Source organism: Bombus vosnesenskii, unplaced genomic scaffold (assembly GCF_011952255.1).
Source record: "Bombus vosnesenskii isolate JDL3184/JDL3185 unplaced genomic scaffold, Bvos_JDL3184-5_v1.1 scf7180000014911, whole genome shotgun sequence".
In the NCBI taxonomy this organism is placed as follows: Eukaryota; Metazoa; Arthropoda; class Insecta; order Hymenoptera; family Apidae; genus Bombus; species Bombus vosnesenskii.
Window position 1 is genome coordinate 23,955 of NW_022883717.1, and position 19,644 is coordinate 43,598.

The following is a 19,644-nucleotide window of genomic DNA, read 5'->3' on the forward strand; positions in this document are numbered from 1 at the left end:
TACCGGTTATAACAGTGCAAGAGCTTACGACCATCGTGCGCGAGTTAATTCCGTCGCTAGTGCAAAAATCGAGTGTGGAACCTAGCAATTTTTCGACTCCGCTGCCTGGTGCGCATCTACCAATCTGATTATGGAGAAAGATCCTTTACAGAGCAGTGCCCTGAATATAATTTCAATACCGAGTGTCGAATTGACTTCTACGTAGTGGAGGCGCTAACTGGTAGATCAAGCAATCCGGGTGAGTCGTTTCCATTTTACCCCGATTTCGGAGCCGAGTGTTCGCTAATTGAAGAATCCGTAGTCTTGAGAATTTCTGGCAAAAGAACGATTGATATAGTAGTAATGCGAGGAATAAGAAATATCGGTACTAAACGTATCGCTCAAATCTTGTCCGTTGCAGGCGTCGGTGGTTAGAGATAAACTTTTCATGTTCTCGCTGATAGTTATTTAACAATACGATATCGCGATTACTCGTTAAATTTTAAGCCAAGATTTTGACGTAATGTTACACAAAATAGCCTCGCTATGTGTAAAACAAAAATAATTAATGCCTGTAATAAAACCGCTGAAAACGAGATCGATGTTAATGAAGTTGACAATGAGGTACGTGGTAGCGATAAAAGTCGATTAATCTTTTTTTTCGAAATTCAGAGATTCATCCGTTACGGGTTCCCTACGTACTCGTATAAAAAATACAGGCCAGTTAGAAGTACAATTAATTGATCCTAACATCGCCGTACAAGGAGTCCTAATAGACTTCGCGAGCGCAGAATAGTACGTGATAGAACAAGCGACTTAATTACAGCCAAAAATCATAAAGCCTAGTAATTCACCGTTCGCGAGCCCTGTGTTACTCGTGAAGACGAACAATGGTTCAGATAGATGATAGGTAGATTTTCGAGAACTAAATAAATATACGGTCGCGGATCGGTATCCTTTACCCCTCATTGCGGATCAAGTCGCGAGATTGCAAAAGCGAGATATTTTATTATTCTGGACATGGCCGGTGGGTTTCTCCAAATCCCTATTCATCCTAATTCTAGGAAGTATACAGCATTGATTACCCTCGATGAACAATTTGGATAATAAGTTGTTGTTTTCTTCGAATTCTTTTGAATTCTTTTGTGCCTTTCTTCGATCCATTCGATGTCCTTTATTTGCATAACATAAGTGCGTGCGCGTTTAATGTTTCTTCCGGAAGTCATTTTCGGGACGGCGATACTATGCTGACTCCGTCGAAAATGGGGATTCTTGTACTTTCGGACAACCCTAATAATTGTGCAGCTTATACTTGTCTAAATATTCTAATATTTATGTTCTTCCTTGCTACAATTTTGTAAACCATCAAAACGTTTACTATGGAAATCCTCAGGAGTAGTCGCGTGCCAAGGCTTCTGTAGCATTTGACCCTTTTTAATTGCGGCGACATAAGAAATCATTTGGTCAGAGTGATCTGTACTACACTTTCCTTCATTGTATTTAGCAGCGGCTGCTGATTTCGATGTTGCGAACAGACGAAACGAGAGATCATTCTTGAGATTCCTTTGAAAACACGTATAACAGCCAACGTGCCATTCTTACGTTGTCGTCTATTTGGATGATGTCCTAATTATTGCCGACTCGATAGATCAAGCTCTAAAAGTATTGCACACCGTACTAGATACCCTTGTAAAAGCCGGATTCTCCTTTAACTTTTCAAAATGTTCTTTTCTAAAGGCATCGGTACTCTATTTGGAATATGTAATTTACGACGGAGAAGTTCGTCCCAATCCGGGTAAAATGCATGCTTTGAGTTCTTTACCTGCGTCAACGACCGTCACACAGCTTAGGCAGTTCATAGGTTTAGCCCTTTATTTCCGAAAATTCGTCCCTAAATTTTCACGGGTAATGAAACCCTTGTATGCACTTACTTCCGATAATAAAAACATGACTTGGACAGATAGGCATGGAAAAATAAGGCAAAAGGTAATTTCCGCCCTGACCAACGCGCCGGTGTTAATGGTATTTGTCCCGAACTACTCGATAGAACTTCGTATCGACGCTAGTTCGGATGGATATGAGGTTATTTTAATGCACAAGATTGAAGGTAAAAATAGAGTAATAGAATATTACAGTATAAGAAGTAGCCCTGCGGAATCTAGGTGTCATTCTTACGAACTAGAAACGTTAGCAGTTGTGAACGCCGTCAAGCATTTCCGTCATTATCTCCACAGACGAGAATTTCTTGTCGTCTCCGATTGTAATCCTTTGAAGGCATCCAGTAGTAAGGTAAATTTAAACGACAGGGTTTACAGGTGGTGGGCTTACTTACAAACTTTTACGTTTGACATTCTGTACCGGGAGAGTAAACGAATGGCCCACGTAAATTTTGTCTCGCGAAATCCCGTAGACTTGGAGTATGAATTACGGCCCGGTAGCCTTCATCGTAAAATACAGAGAAAAGGCAGAACTCTCTGCTTGTCCATTGTCCCCAGAGATTTTAGATGATCTGTTATTAACCATGTGCAACAGTCCATTATGCACTTAGGTTGGGATAAGACGCTTGAGAAACTGTGCGACTGTTACTGGTTCGAAGGAATGGCGGAGTATGTTCGCAAATTCGTTGAGAACTGTCACGCTTGTCGAGTTTCGAAGGCTAGTTCAGGTAAAGTACAAGCTGAACTACATCCCATACCTAAGACCAGCATACCCTGGCATACGGTACACATGGATATAACGAGCAAATTGAGCGGTAAAAGTGACTCGAAGAAGTATGTCATTGTTTTGGTCGACGCTTTTACAATATATAATGAAAAAATAAAATGATGCTCCGTTTATATGAATTAATCGAATTAATCATCCTGAGTTTATATCTTTTATAATATTTGAAATTCTATTAAATGCAATATTGATATTTGGACAGTAATTTGTTGATAAAAATAATCCTGAGATAATTTGAATTATTAAAAATATTCCAAGTATTGATCCAAAATTTCATAAGTAATTAATATTAATTGTTGTAGGTAAATTAATAAATGATATAGGTGTTACGACCGTTCGCGGAGAGGCGCGGTCGCTAGGAGAACGCGTCAGCGAGAGGCGTAAATTCTCGCTACGATCATGTTAATCGACGCCGCGAAATAGTCGTTCACTTGTTTCGTTTAGGATAACAGAGGTGGTTTAATGAATGTAACACTGTATTAACAGGTTAACATAGAACAATATATTTTACAATAAAATGATGAAGATGTTACAGAATTTTGGCTCGACTTTGATCTCTAGATAAATTCGTTTGCTCGTCAGATTTATCAAAGTGTCACGCTTGACTCGTCAGAAGGAACTGCACGCCCTTCGATTATTTTCGTCTTTTCTGGAAGGCAACCCCTTAATGAACCATGCGCTTGCCACTACAATATTTGTTTGCCGGGCAGCCGCGACGATCCGTCTGCGACGTTGTAGGATCGCGAGCGACGGTTAGAAAATACAGCCTGTGATAAGCCTCGTGGCGTAACAATAGGTAAATTTAATATATGAATTTTATAAATTGATGAAATTATTTTATTCATTTTTTGCTCGTTTTTATTTTTAATATAAAAAATTTTTGTTATAATTAATAGTATAATAATTAGGAAAATTGTTGGAATACAACGATATCAGTCGCATGCGGATAGAGTGTTTGATCGTACAGATTCTTCCATTCGTTGCCAGCGCCATCTCCACCAGCGTGCGTTCGTGAGATGCACCACGGCAGTTAGCACGTGCATGCTTTTTCAAAAGGACGCCGGAAGAAGCGTGAGGATATGGATGGAACATTCTAGACGAGCACGTCGAGAAGCTACTAGAAGGTTCTGTGGCACATGTGACGCCACACAGACACCCACACAGGTCACACTCATTACTGCATAGAGAGAGGGGATCTAAACCTTTTCAAGGGCCATGGGTCACTAAGCCAGTCTGTGAATAACTAGCCAACTGTCTACATTCCAGAACGCACATTTATAACTCTCGAAATAATTGTTTAATAAATATCACATTGTATTATTTCAACATAAACATTGTGTCTTCCACAGAATATTAATCCTAATTCCGAGATTCAATTCTAACAGGTTATGGGCCCAGACCCAATGTGCTAGTGTTGAAATAAGTTCGTGACTAAAGTTAATATTAAACAATTAACATAAAGTATTACAGTGAGATATAAGTGTATAAGTGTATAAGTGCGGACTAAAGCAAAATAACAATGGCAGGTAGTGCACGTTTCAAGATTCAAAGACTTAACGGCAGCAATTACGAGACGTGGAGAGATAAACTCGAATTGTTATTAATTAAAGATAAAGTTTGGACAGTGATCAGAGATCCAACTCCAGCGCCCGACAAGATGGATCAAAATTGGCTAGATAAAGACGATCAGGCTCGTGCGACAATAGGGTTACTTGTCGAGGATAGTCAGCTTATTCACATTCGGGGCGCAAGATCGGCGAAGCAAGCATGGGAGGCCCTGAAGAACTATCATCAGAAAGCATCATTATCGAATAAAGTATTTCTGCTCAAGGATATATGTCGAATGAACTTAGCTGAAGGCAGAAATTTGGAAGAACACTTAACAGAAATGTTGAACATGTTCGATCGGCTAACAGCATTAGGAAAACCCTTGGATAAGCAGATATCGGTAGCAATGATTCTACGTAGTCTACCAGAGTCATACAGTCCCCTAATTAGTAGCCTGGAAAGTAGACCGGAATCAGATCTCACTATGGAATTCATCAAAGGAAAGCTCATCGACGAATATAAGCGGCGCAGAGGTTCAGGATGGACAACAGACCAAAATGAAACGGTAATGAAAGCAAGTGATGGTAGAAATAATAATACGAAATGTTTCTTCTGTAAAAAAAACCCGGGCACGTGAAGAAGGATTGCCGTAAATACGCCAAATGGAAAACAAAGAAGGATAAAGTGAATAAGGTAATGGAATATAGATCCGATGAAGAACAGCAAGCTTTCGTGAGTACAGAACATAGAGCATCTGAGAAAATTTCCCAAGAACTTTGCCTCGGAATGAGTGATAAAGATACAAGACGTACGCATGTATGGATTATTGACTCAGGGGCCACGAGCCACATGACGGCAGACAGAAACTTTTTCAGCAGCTTCAATCCAGATGAAAAGGGTTTTGTACTACTAGCAGACGAAGTCAAGGCAGTCCAAATAAAGGGCAAAGGATCAGGTATCATAAAGCACCCAAGTAACGGTAAGATAACAAACATGCATGTTGACAATGTGTTGTACATACCTGAGCTAAGCTCAAACCTACTCTCGGTGAAAAAACTAACGAGTGACGGCTATAAAGTAAGCTTCGAGAATGACGGTTGTCGTATTGTAAAAGATGGAGTAGTAGAAATATTCGCTAAAGCCTCAAGCAATTCATACCTACTGCCGACCATCGAAAGCGCATGTACAACGAAAGAAAAGCAACACAACGAAAGCTGTCAACATACCTGGCACAAGCGTTTCGGGCATAGAAATATAAACGCGATAAAGCAATTAGAAAACGGCCTTGCGACCGGGATAAAGATAAAGGACTGCGGAATAAGGGAAATTTGCGAGTACTGTATAAAAGGGAAAATGACGAAAAAACCTTTCCCTAAAGAATCAACGACAAGGACGAGTAGCATTCTGGATCTCATACATACAGATGTTTGTGGCCCAATGCAGACTGCAACTCCAGGTAAAAAACGGTATGCTTTAACCATAATTGATGATTTCAGTAGATTCACAAAAATATATCTGATGGAAACAAAACATGAAACCACGAAATATATTAAAGAATTTGTGCAATCAATGAAAAATCAATTAAATAAGGTACCTAAAGCAATAAGATCAGATCGAGGAAGGGAATACGTCAACAACAACCTGAGGAATTACTTGCATAATGAAGGTATAAAGATTCAATATACAGCAGGATACTCACCGCAGCAAAATGGAGTCGCTGAAAGGAAGAATCGCTCTCTAATAGAAATGGCTAAATGTATGCTTATTGACGCCGATGTCACGTAAAATAACAAAATAAAAAAAGGAATTTGAGGTAAAAAATAAAAAAGTAAACTTTATTTTTTTTTCTAACATCAATACACTTTACAATCTACTTCCGAACTCTAGGCGTGACTTTCTAAGACTGACTCTTATGATTTTACTTTCGATCGGATCCGATTACTTTCTTTTGTCATCCCTCGACATCCCCACCGTCCATGCATTTGCTAGGCGTCCGCGATCGTTGCCACGTGCTCTTTCTTCTAGAACCTTCGGTGGAACGACCGTTGGGATGTTGATGGTTCATTAGGCACTTCAGCGATATACATTGTCGCCGAGTGCCGCCACATCTTTATCTCTATCGTCAGTCAGTCGGATTTGAAGTATGCCGGTCGTGACATACCCCCCTGGTTAGATTGATCTTGGTCCTCTAAGATCGTAGTAGAATGGAATTATTTAAATGTAGATCAAAGGATATGTTTATGCTTTTTTTTCAGGAATCGCTATGAATCGATTTTCTGCATGTGATGGTACAAAAGTTATTTCGTTAATCTTAAATATAGCAATTTTACAATATTTGTTAGTGTTCGAGAAGCTAATAATTTCAGAGGCGTAATCATGTTGTAGTTTTCGATCGTGAATTGGTTGGGTTTGTTTACAAAGCGTAATTCCTATCCCGTGAATTTAAGGCAACTAATTAAGGGTATTGTTACTAGTGCTAGGGTCAGCATTATCCTGAAAAAAGTACGCTTTCAATCGGTTACCATGTATCTTTTTCTTAGCATTGTCGATAGAAATAATGTAATAAGGAGTTTTCACATCGTTAATCCTGTAGGGTCCTAACCATTCAATGTCCAACTTATCTCTTTTATGGTCGTTGTGAATTAAAACAAAGTCTCCTTTCCTAAACACAGTCTGAGTTTTAACAATCTTTCTTTCTTGGTCTCGCTTGTATCGTTGCTTATTCTGAATAAGTGTTTTGTGAGCTGTTTCCCAATATTTATTCAACTGTTTTTGCCAAAGTGAGTACATATCATCATAGGTAAGTGTGGGAAATTTGGATATTGCGGAAGGTAAGTTAGCTTTTCGCCCAAAGGTCAATTCAAAGGGAGAGAATCCTGTTCCTTCATGTTTCTCGATGTTGTACCCTAAACAAATGAAATTAAGTACTTCATCCCATTCTTTGTCATTGTCGTGTAATGCAGTACGAATTAAATCTTTAACTGAGGCATGCGTTCTTTCGAGGGATCCGTTACTTTGTGGGTGAAATGAAGTTGTTTTGATGTGTTTGATTTTAAAAGCTTCTTCAAATTTCGTCATTAAATCACTAACAAAATTTTGTCCCTGATCTGTTAGGATCGTTTTTAGTGCCGAAAATATGTAAATATAGTGTTCAATGAGCGCGTTAATTATGGATTCAGTTCGTTGCGTTTTAAGGGGAACTAGTATCAGATATTTCGTAAGTTCATCGTGTATTGAAAGTATTGGTTTCCGCGTTTGGTTTTCGTCATCGGTCCTATGATGTCCATAGCGATTTTGTCGTTAGGGTTAAGCGGCGTGTCTGAGATTTGTGGGGATTCTTTGGGTCTGATACGTGTTAGTTTCTCCTTTTGACATGTGTCGCATGTTTTCACAAAGTTTTCTACTCTTTCTAAAAGTCCGGAAATTTTGAATTTATCCTTGATCCGTTGATACGTTTTCTGTATCCCTAAATGTCCTACGGTGTCGTTATGGTTTTCCTTTATTGCTTGTATTATTTCGTTTTCGTCTAGTTTTAAGATGGGATTAGGTGCATAAGTAATTTTCTTGTACGTGTCGTTAAAATATATTAGCATGAGTTTAATCTGTGTTTTTTCTAATTCAGTGAAGTCGTTATTTCCTATGCCGATTTTTGTTGTATCTTTAAGAATTTTGTAAAGTCTTCTGATCCAAAGTGTCTCGTCGTATTCTCCTAAGTCGTTTCGAGTTAATTGGTAAAATGTTTGGTCATTTGGTTTAATTTCTAAGAGTTTCGGATTCTCGTTGTTGTCTTTCCATGCGTTGAATGAATTAGTGTGATCAATTACTAGGTCGAGGTTAACTACTTCGTCGCGAGTTACTGCGTGAACTCTAGATAAAGCGTCTGCAGCTGTGTTATCTTTACCCTTTGTATATTCGATTTCATAGTCATATTCTTCGAGTCTAAGTCTCCAACGAATCAGTCTGCTAGAAGGGTCTTTGCAATTGTGTAGCCACTTAAGAGCTTGGTGGTCGGTTCGAATAATGAAGCGTCGTCCTAACAAATATTGTCTTAATCTTTTCACGGCCCATACGATGGCTAAGAGTTCCTTTTCTGTCGTGGTATAGTTTCGTTCGGGTGGATTCAGTGTTCTTGAAATGTAACAACAAGGATGACCGTCTTGCGACAGTATTGCTCCTAGTCCTTCGTTACTTGCGTCGGTAGTTAAGGTAAAGGTTTTGTTAAAGTCTGGATAAGCTAATATTGGGAAATTACAGAGTTTGTCTTTTAAAGTATCAAAGCTAATCTGGTGTTTGTCAGTCCAATGGAATGGTGTGTCCTTTTTTGTTAAGTCTGTAAGGCTTTTCGCGATTTTGGAAAAGTTTCGAATAAATTTGCGATAATAACCTGCTAAACCTAAGAATGATTTCACGTCCGTGGCATTGCGGGGTAATCGAAAGTTTTTTACAGCGTCTAATTTCTTGGGGTTTGGTTTGACTCCTTCGGATGAAACTACATGGCCTAAGTATTCTAATTCCGGTTTTACGAATTCACATTTGTCCGGTTGCAATTTAAGTCCTAATTCTCTGAGTCTCTGAAATACTATCGCGAGGTTTTCGTTATGTTCTTGAATCGTTTTTCCGAATATCACTATGTCATCCAAATAAACAAAGCAGTATTTTCCTACAAGTCCAGCTAAGGCTCTGTCCATTAATCTTTGAAAGGTAACGGGTGCGTTTTTAAGTCCGAATGGCATTCGATTGAAATGAAAATGCCCTTGCGGTGTCGAAAAAACGGTATAATTTTTAGATTTCTCGTTCATTGGAATTTGATGGAATTCTGAGGATAAATCAAGCGCCGAAAAGAATTTTGCGTTTCCTAGTTGTGTTAAAATGTCGTCTATATCAGGTAAAGGGTAAGCGTCTTGTTCTGTGAGTTCATTTAGTTTCCTGAAATCGATAACTATCCTCCATTTCTGTTTTCCTGAGGCGTCTAATTTTTTCGGAACTACCCATACCGGAGAGTTATAAGGGGATTCGGATTCTTCTATAATATTTTTCTTCAACATGTCTCCTATTTGTCGCGAAATCTCGTCACGGTGACATTCCGGTGGTCTATACGATCGTGTGTTAATAATTTTGTCTTTGGTTAACGAAATTGTGTGCTGAGTTAAATTAGTACAGGGTAAAAGATCGGTTTCTAAATTAAAGATGTCAATATAATGAAGGATAATCTTTTCGATGGATTCACGGATTGGTTTTTCAATGTGATCTGTTCTCACTAGGCTTTTTAGTTTTGATACGTTGGAAAAGTCATGAGAATTTTGAATATTGCTAGAAATTTCAACGTTTTGCTCACCAGTGTTGATAAAACATACTTTAGTTGGTTTGCCTTCCAAATAGATTGTTTGAACTCTGTTTTCTCCAGGAGTCAAATGTATTGGTTTCTGAAATAAAATGGTTTTGTCGTTTAATCGGATTTTGTCATTGGATATTGAATAGTTATACTTCTCTAAACATGGTAGCCCAATGATTCCGTCTTCGATAATAGGGAAATTGTTCGGTACTATGTGAAAAATGTGATTTTGTCCAAAAATTCGTTTCGTTACGTATTCGTTAGTTTCGTATTTGTCTCGTCCCATAGAAAATTTTTGTTTAGGCCCTATTTGTATCGCGTTGACAGTTTTGTTACGTTTCACCAGGTTTATCCCTGCTCCTGTGTCGACCAGAAATACTCGCTCTTCGGTTCGGGTTGACAAAGGTATTGCGAGTAATCTTCCCGTGGCGATGTTGACTCGTATATCTCGTACGGTTCGTCCATCTCCTGGTTCGATGTTGTTTCTTGTATTTCGTCCCATTCCTGGACTGCCTGAATCCTTGCGGGTGGTCGATCGCGCTGGCTCGGTGGTAGAAAATTTTGACACTTGTTGGCAATGTGTCCCAGCTTTCCGCACTTGAAGCACTTCATCTGCGCGCGTTCAGCAGGTGATCTATTTTCTACTTGGTTAAATGTAGCAGGTTTCTGAGCTACTGGCGTGTTAGGCGATCTTGATGGTACATTAGATCGTCTTACCTGCATATGCTGGTTGTCGGGGCGATTACTAACCGAAGGTAAGCGATTACATGACCAATTAGGTTGTCGTTCTTCTCGCAAGTAGCGTTCTACATCGGCTGCCTTTTTTTCAGCTTCCGGAAGATTCAAGGGTTCACTGCTTAATAGTATTCGCCCTATGTCGCGTCTGAGTCCCTTTAGGTACACACGAACAGTCTTCTTCGTGATTTCTTCAGTCATAATTTTACGTGTTAGTGGTTGTGGGTACTCATTGGTTACTGCGTACAGCAAACGGTTGAGTATTCTTCTAAACCGAATATTAAAACTTTGCACTGATTCCTCGCGTCCCTGTCTCAACTCTCGTAATTGTTCTTGGTACTCATCCGAAGTCACTTGTGCTGCTAAGTTATTTCTCAGTGCGTCGTACAGATCATTGTAACACTCAATAGGAATGTTGCAAATACTTTGGGCTGTTTTCCCCACGATTTTTTCCACTTTTATTGCTTTTAGCAATAGATCTTGCTCCATGCAGCGATCCTTCATACTTCTCACTTCTTTGATGAAGTCTTCAACTCCTACATCATCATCTCCGTTGAGCGTTGGGATGTAGCGTATTGCATCCTTAGGTCGTAGAGTGGGAGGAGCGGGCGGAAAATAGTCTCTTTCTTCCACCTCGGGTTGTTCGATGTCGAGGTGGACAGGTGGGGTGTCTGGAGCTGCTAACCCTGACAGTTTGCGTGCTTTTGCCATATTCATGGTGCGATTGATTGCTGTCGACGCACTTTCAATGTCTTCGGTGATAATGGAAGCAAATTCATCGGTCGCAGGGGATCCGAACCCAGTCCGTAGCGCTGCGACGGTTTTCCCGAGATTCTCGATTTCTGCAGCCCTGTGTCTGTTCTCTTCGTCATTTTGCATAGACAAACGTAACATTTCCTCTCGTAAAAGGACAATGTTCTCGTTCTGTTTTTGAATACTGTCCCATATTGCCCGCAACATTGGGTCAGTTGAGGTTGAAGTTTGAGATTCGTTTGCCTTAGACATTATTGCGCTGATTTATAATTTTCAGACGAAGACGAGTCTTGGCTACTGAAGCTAAATTTTCTTGCACGGTAACGTACAAAGGAATTCAGTTTACCTTTTATTGTTACTTCACTTGGTTCGTGATAGTTACTTTGTTGTTGCGGATGACCGTAGTCCCAAATAATTCGATCTTCCGTAGATGATGAATGTCTTTTGGTTTCCGAACAAATACTTTTCACTATCCTGGCAGGATCGCCAAAATGTCACGTAAAATAACAAAATAAAAAAAGGAATTTGAGGTAAAAACAAAAAAGAAAACTTTATTTTTTTTCTAACATCAATACACTTTACAATCTACTTCCGAACTCTAGGCGCGACTTTCTAAGACTGACTCTTATGATTTTACTTTCGATCGGATCCGATTACTTTCTTTTGTCATCCCTCAACATCCCCACCGTCCATGCATTTGCTAGGCGTCCGCGATCGTTGCCACGTGCTCTTTCTTCTAGAACCTTCGGCGGAAGGACCGTTGGGATGTTGATGGTTCATTAGACACTTCAGCGATATTGCTGCCGATTGTCGCCGAGTGCCGCCACATCTTTATCTCTATCGTCAGTCCGTCGGATTTGAAGTATGCCGGTCGTGACACTCTCATCGAATTCCTCGCACTGCATCTAGAAAATGATCGGAACATGGCGACCGGTGGTGTCTCCTCGTCCTCGCGTTTCCTGTCAAAACATTGCGTTTAAAAATATTGAATTCAATCGCTTAAAGATTTGAATAACTTCCCAACTCGATCCTTCTCTTCTGTTCAAAAGATTTAAACGCATTTGAAGAAAGAAGATAGTCCAGTTTTCTTTTGAGAGATTTAACAGATTTTAAGAAGAAAGTAATGCGAAAGCATACGAAGATGTAGATCTAACAGAATGCTTGAGAATCTTGAACTTCGAGCTTGAAGATCTGTGAATATCTTTGAAAAAAGGAGACCGAAAGTTCCTTTATGTGATTTTACCTTCCGATACAAGGTACATCCCACATCTTCTGATCTTTTCCAAAATCCTCGCCGTCCTGCAGCGTCTGCGGAAGATCCTTATTCAATGTTTCCGGCAAAAAGAGAGTCAGAAGACTGCCCATAATTCCGAGTGTGCCCAGCACAAGAAGAGGTAGGAACGAGGACACAACATTGAGATAGACTACGAAGGGTGCGAGGATACTAGCAACGTATCCCATTATATGTATCAAAGCTACACCCTGAGCTCTTACCACAGTTGGTAATACTTCAGCCGCATATCGGAGACCGATATTGTATGAAATGTTTATCCAAAATCTACCGAGAATTGCCAGAGAAGCTGTATATATACCTGAAAAAAAAATTTTAGCATTAGTTTTTAATTCTAATTTTTTATGAAATAATTTTAGAAAATTTTAAGGAATAAAAAGGGAAGAAATTATTTTATCTGTCTGTAATTTGTCTGGTTGTCTGCAATAGTTGATACAAGCATTTGCTAAGCTTAATATAAGCGTGCTTAGCTCTAAGCTAAGCACAAGCAATAAACTTCTTATCTATAAAACGTTAATCTAGCCAATTTGAATCTAAGGGATTGTATTATGGATTACGGCTACTGAAAGCCATATAGCACTGCTGGAGCGCTGAAGCCCATCATTTTGAGGACTATTGCCAACGCCCTTTGATATATGCGGAAATACGAAGCGATCTTATGATCAAAGCAGTAGAAGGGGAAATAAAATATCTATACAACGGATACATGATAGGGCTTGGAAACTATTCTAGCAATGTAGCAAATAATCTACAAGCATTTTCATGTTATAAATATTCCAAAATATACATTTTCTTCCTTTCAAAAAGCACAATGTTATACGAATGAAAAATATTCGTCTGATTAAGTCAGAATTATCGACTTAGGTTATTTAGAAGATTGATCAGTAATATAGAAGGGTGAATATATAAAAACGAAATGTACGAACTATTGGAAACGGCAGAAGCCCTGATGCTGAAGATACCAGAAATGACGAGGGAACCACATGCCAGCCATCTTCTGCCCCATCGATCAAGAACGAGCGTGAGGAACGTGTCAGCAGGCAGCTCGGTTGCTGCAGCAATCGTGAACGTAACAAACACGTCCAGGCCTAAATTATCGACGTTTCGTACGTGACCATCGAACACCAAAGAAATCGCCATCCTATATTTCGTAAAACAATTTCATATGATAAAGAAAAGCACGCTATCATATTTCATGTGAGAAGCAAATTCCTTGCTTCAGAAATGAAGTATTTTTAGACAAAAGATATAAAACTGTTCGTGAGATTTTTACAAGATACAATTCCGATTTTACGTCAATCTATTTGATATCTGTTTAACAGCGATACGAACCAAATAACAATAAATAGAATCGTGATATTCCGTAGTCGTGGCGTTCTAAATAGATCCAACACGGAGTACGTTTTGTCTGCTTCCTCCTCTTTGCAGATTCTGGCACAGGTTTCCTGTTATTAGCAAATTTTTAACTAGTTAATGTCGTTTGTCTGTTTTTCTTACAAATTTATGTGAATCTGTTATGTGTACAAAGATTACGATAAAATCCGGAAGAAAGTTTATGTTATATTTGTATGAGACGATCCTTTCGAAATAGTTTACTTGGACGTTCGCAAATTTTTTCATTTTACTTTATAAAACATCAAACCTCTAAAAGTCGATTATCTCCTTATATCGTACATTAATGTTAATATTGCCATGATCTATTCATAGACTGAGCAGTTTCCAAATGTTTAATCTATTTGTATAAAAATTTTCAAAGATAAAAACAATATACAAATTCAATAAATAACATTACAGAAATAGACAATAACAGACAATAACAGAAATTGACAACAATTTATCGCTGGCAATTTAGGTGATGAATAAGATATAAAATTACTAGGTTGTAAACAAATTTTCATTACGTAAAAGACCCAATTAGACTTCTATTCAAAGAAAATGATTATATGATATGCTTAAAGGCATATAAATTGGTATTTATAGAACGCACATAAAGCAGGAAAGATCATAAAAGTAGAAAATACGGAAAAGATTGCGGTAATCGGTTTATTTACCCGGAATCGTCTATAGATGTCATCGGGCACCTTGGTGCCGTTGATTCGCTCGAATTTACCAAGGATTTTAATGGCCCTGTCTATCTGACCTTGGCTGACCAGCCATCGAGCGCTTTCCGGTATCGACCATGGCGTACCTACGGCTAGAACAAGAGGAACTGAGGTGACAATACAGGTCATCCTCCAGTCGGCCAAATAATAGGCGATCCAGGGTAGAATGCAAGTTGCAAATGTGAAGAATATTGCGATCGACATATTCGCCACGAATGTCATCCGCTTTGGTCCAACGTATTCTAATACTGGAATAAAAAACATAATATTTAGAAGAATCATCTGTGAAAGAAATATTCTGTGAATAAAGAATGGAACAATATATTAGGTTGTCGCAGAAATTTTTTTCGTCTCGTAAGGAGATAATAGACGCATACTATTTTTTGTTTTATATTATTTTATTGAATTATATTCATTGGGACAAAATAGATCATACGTAATTCAATAAAATAATATAAAACGAAAGAAACTTTTGGGGCAACTTAACGCAATATGAAGAAGAAAAATTTGAGTTACAAATATATAAAATGTAGATATACAATATATAGATTAATTTAACAAACGTGTTTAGTTCTACGATTAAATCGTGTTTAGATCTAATAACAAGGACTTTAATAATTTCCCGATGATTGTTCAAGCCCATTTAAGTTTCCGTAAGTGTTTCGATACTTATCGACAAGAATACGTTTCTATTTACGAATTATACAGGGTGGTTGGTAACTGGTGGTACACGCGGAAAGGGGATGATTCTACGTGAAAAAAGAAGTCGAAAATATAGAATAAAAATTTTTCGTTTGAGGCTTTGTTTTCGAGAAAATCGACTTTGAATTTTCGCTCGGTACGCGTGCACTTTATCACGTCTCGTTATAACGGATCTCACTGTAGATCGTTGTCTCGATTGACGTTACTTTCTAATTTAAAAAATTTTTAAATTTTTAAATTTTTGAATTTTCAAATTTTCAAATTTTCAAATTTTCAAATTTTCAAATTTTCAAATTTTCAAATTTTCAAATTTTCAAATTTTCAAATTTTCAAATTTTCAAATTTTCAAATTTTCAAATTTTCAAATTTTTAAATTTTTAAATTTTTAAATTTTTAAATTTTTAAATTTTTAAATTTTTAAATTTTTAAATTTTTAAATTTTTAAATTTTTAAATTTTTAAATTTTTAAATTTTTAAATTTTTAAATTTTTAAATTTTTAAATTTTTATTCGATATTTTCGACTTCCTTTTTCGCGTAGAATCACCCCCTTTCCGCTTGTACCACCAATTACCAATCACCCTGTATTTCTTAAAGATACAAAAGGTAGAATCACGCATAACTAGCAATATCATAAATTAATTGTGAATAAACGGATCGTTAGAGTCAAAGGATCATTTACATAATTCAAACACGAGCGTGTGTTACCTTGTTAAGCTATTTATGGTAGATATTGAAAGATCGATAAGCCTGAGATACATATTTATGTCGAAATGAACATTCTCTACGGAAAGTCGAGTCTAATTCGATGAAAACAATTGACTTCCTGAACGAACATATCGACATATATCCACAATGCAATGACAAGTAAATATTACTCCATTTTCGTACAAGAAAACAGATTAAAACGATGAGAAGTTATCTTGAACAATTGAACTGACCTTCGCGATGAATGAATCTCGCAATTTCACGAATACGTAGACGAAATTAATGTCTGGTGCGTATACGTCCAATAAATTATAAACGCAAGGTTGTAACTCTTTAATCGTATAACAGGACAAGATGCGATAAACACGTGGAAATATATCATAGTGAACAACGTCTATTTGTAGTTGCCGTAAAATAGAGAGTAATTGCTCTTAATGAAGCAACCGTGTTAGCCACTTAATAGTGGCTTGCTTCTAATCCGGAATCACCTTCAATTAGTTGTAACTAGTGGCTTCCTGATAATTACCGCTCAGTGGTTGTTTCTTATTTTTTTTTTTTTTGCTTTATTATAATTGCGATGCTCGAACCATGTTTACCATGGAACTCGCTTCCTTATTTAAAATCACTTTGTACCATTGATTTTTACTTTTCATGCTTCATAATGAACCAATTTATAATTCATAATATACCAAAATGACGAACTTTCGTTTAAATCACGAGTTTCAGATATTTCTATTCTCTAAAATTACCCGAATTAATTTTTATTAAATAAAATAGCTATAGGATAATTCCACAAATCAGATATTTTGAGCAAATATCTCGGAATTTCCTGTTTAATTCGCCGTAAATTTTCCCAATACGCTCTGGACCTCCTACATATATATAACGTGTCTATACATAACTGTTAATTCATAATTTTCTCGTAATCCTAACAAACAATGTTTAAAAACTTTAACTACATTTTGGATTATTATCTCGCACGAATAAATTTTAAGCTATTAATCGCTTTCCTGAAAATCTGGGTTGGTTATCAGCTTCGGTACGAGACCATCGAGTAACTCCGGTACGCATGAACGGAAATAATCTCCCAGTTATATCCAAATGTTTAATAATTTTCTACATAGAAATTTAATGAAAAATAAGAATAGAAGAACCTCGCATTACAAAAATCAACTTCCATGAAATCTAAATATTATTTATGCTGTCTGTAATTTTCAACATCTTCTTTCGCAAATCATCATCACCATCATCATCATCACCTTTGCGACAGCCATTCTAAAATATATGTATCATTAATTTAATAGAAAATAAGAGTAGAAGAACCTCACGTTATAAAAATCAATATTCATAAAACCAACAAAATATCGTTTTTTAAATATATGTATCATTCAGTTTGTATTGCCTTTACAACGCGTAGATAGGGCGAGGAGATCTCTTCTGAAGACGAGATATTATTCTCATAGAAAGGATACAGAAAGGAGAAGAAGACGTAAAGAAGCTTCTCTGAGACCACTCGTTTCATCACTTCGCCTTTCAAGGTTTACTGCCTTTAACATTACATTATTCGCGCAGAAAAAGTATTCGCTTTTCTCCCAGCTGTTTCCGTCACCCTGTAATTTCATATCGTGTTACCGTTCGATCAAAAGCGACAACTCATTTATTGTAAACGAAGATTCCGTGCGGCACAGTTAGCAAAGATAAATTACAGACGATCGTATTAATAATAATAATCTGACCGATATCTCGCAATGCGACCAATCGATAAACGCGAGCACCGTCCAACGCAAGGACGTTGGTAACGTTTCGAAACTGATTAACGTTCGTTCTCTTCTTTCTTTTCTTTCGTTTCTTCCTTCTCGCCTGTTGGCTCGTAAAAGTATCTTAGCATTTATAGACATTTTTTATTTATTTATATTTATTATATATGATGGTATCATAATTAGTACAACAAAGTATTATTACGTTTCTGTTATATATTCATGAATATATTGGAATTTCATTAGGATCGTAATAAAGTCATAATAATTATATCGAATATGACGTCAGAATTATAAATACGGTTATTATAATGCAGAGTTTCAATTAAGTAAATTTAAAAATCTATATACAAGATACAAAATTATTTAGCGTAATTATATATTTCACAGTAATTACAAAAATATTTAATTATAAAAATAGTCAAACATTTATTATATTAATAAATCCCGATATTTGATAACCATTTATTACATGTTTAAGATAACTATTTATGCTGTATATTTGTACTAAATAAATGTTTGCATTAAATATCTCGTAACTTCTATGTGCATCTTCAGAAATGCTTCAAACTTTACCAATATAATCATTACAATGCTAATGAAATTTCAGAATGTTTTATATAACACATATTCTACATACATATAAATTTTCTGTGGCAAATATGTAAATGCTTTTATAAACTACTAGGTTTATACGCTTTGCAGTCTCATATTTTCCTCCCACTGTTAGCATTATCTGCGGTTTGTATGTGAGTTGTATGAAGTTGATCGAATTCTACGCTTTCAACGAGCTGGTCGAGTGAGGTTCTGCTTGAATAAGTTATAAATCCTGGCAGGAAGAAAGGCACGTGTTATTGATATCAACTGGTTAGCTGGAATGTTGAATAGGAATTTAAAGAACCAACTCAAACTTTATCGATAATAAAATATGGAAAATATGACTGCAAATAATGACGTGAAAAATAATGGAAATATTCTATAGGATATTTGAATGTTTATTAGAGAATTTTAATAATAATATGGAACATAAAGAGGAAAGAAATTCGATGATACTAAATAATGATGATACTGAAAATTTCAGTGATTTTTATTAATATAAAATTAACATTAATATAAATAAAAACAAAATCTATTATAAATGATATAGACGAACGTTTTAACTAAATATCGTTAGAAAGAAAAGTGACACAAGTATACATACGAAACAATACAAAAAATCCGCATCTATCTAGAGAAATTTGTTATGAATTTCAAAGTCTGTATAAATACGTATACTAATACATAAAGCTTCTAAAGCTCTAAAGTTTTAATGTTTAAAAAAAAGTACAAAAATATTTCTATTAAAATATATATGATATTTTCCACGGTATTTTCTACGTAGTCTCTACAATTAAGGATTTCCTCGTTCCCATCGATTTTCCTCTAGTTGTGAGACCCTCGGATAATCACGTCCCTTTCATTTTATCTTCGCTACGCTCGATTATAAATACGGAACTGAATATAGAATTATTTGCAAATCAATGAATCCGATGATGTAATTTGTTACGCGCTCGAAACGAATTAGTATCACTTATCTTAGTTTCAATCAATACCTCACTTTCTCAAGTCATTGATTAAAATACGATTTACACTCGTACAGCTCGAGCCTTCTTTCTCAATATTTCCGTCGAATATTCGTGATCAATCGTTTAATCGACCTTGATAATTAGAATAGAAATAAGAAAATTCGAACGCCAAATCATTAACGAACCAGCCACTTGCTCACGAATCTCGTCAACTTGGCCTTGTTTTGTCGAACAAATTGTAAATTTTTCCAACCTCGGCTTGAGTCATCGATTCAGGGTTAATGCACGTCACCTGAGTTTCTTTTGTAGTATCGTGGACGAAAGGCCTAAGAAATATCGGGCGAACTATAAACAATGTCGCGAGAGCCGAGGCGTCGTCGGGCCCATCAATGTGTCATCGGTCTTTTCAAGTGCATAGTTTCGTGGAAAAGACCTACGCGACCCTGGCCACGA

General features: G+C 36.9%; 1 protein-coding gene across 1 annotated transcript; it reads right to left on the reverse strand.

Annotated features, from left to right (window-relative positions):
* Positions 1-11,924: 11,924 nt before the first annotated feature.
* On the reverse strand, positions 11,925-14,758 carry LOC117240788 (organic cation transporter protein-like; the record flags this gene model as incomplete). Its single annotated transcript, XM_033506828.1, has 5 exons — positions 14,411-14,758; positions 13,692-13,804; positions 13,286-13,500; positions 12,312-12,660; positions 11,925-12,027 (listed from the first exon to the last, which is right to left on the reverse strand). Coding segments are annotated over exons 1-5 (1,113 nt in total), but the record flags the coding sequence as incomplete, so codon positions are not given.
* Between the last annotated feature and the right edge of the window lie 4,886 nt (positions 14,759-19,644).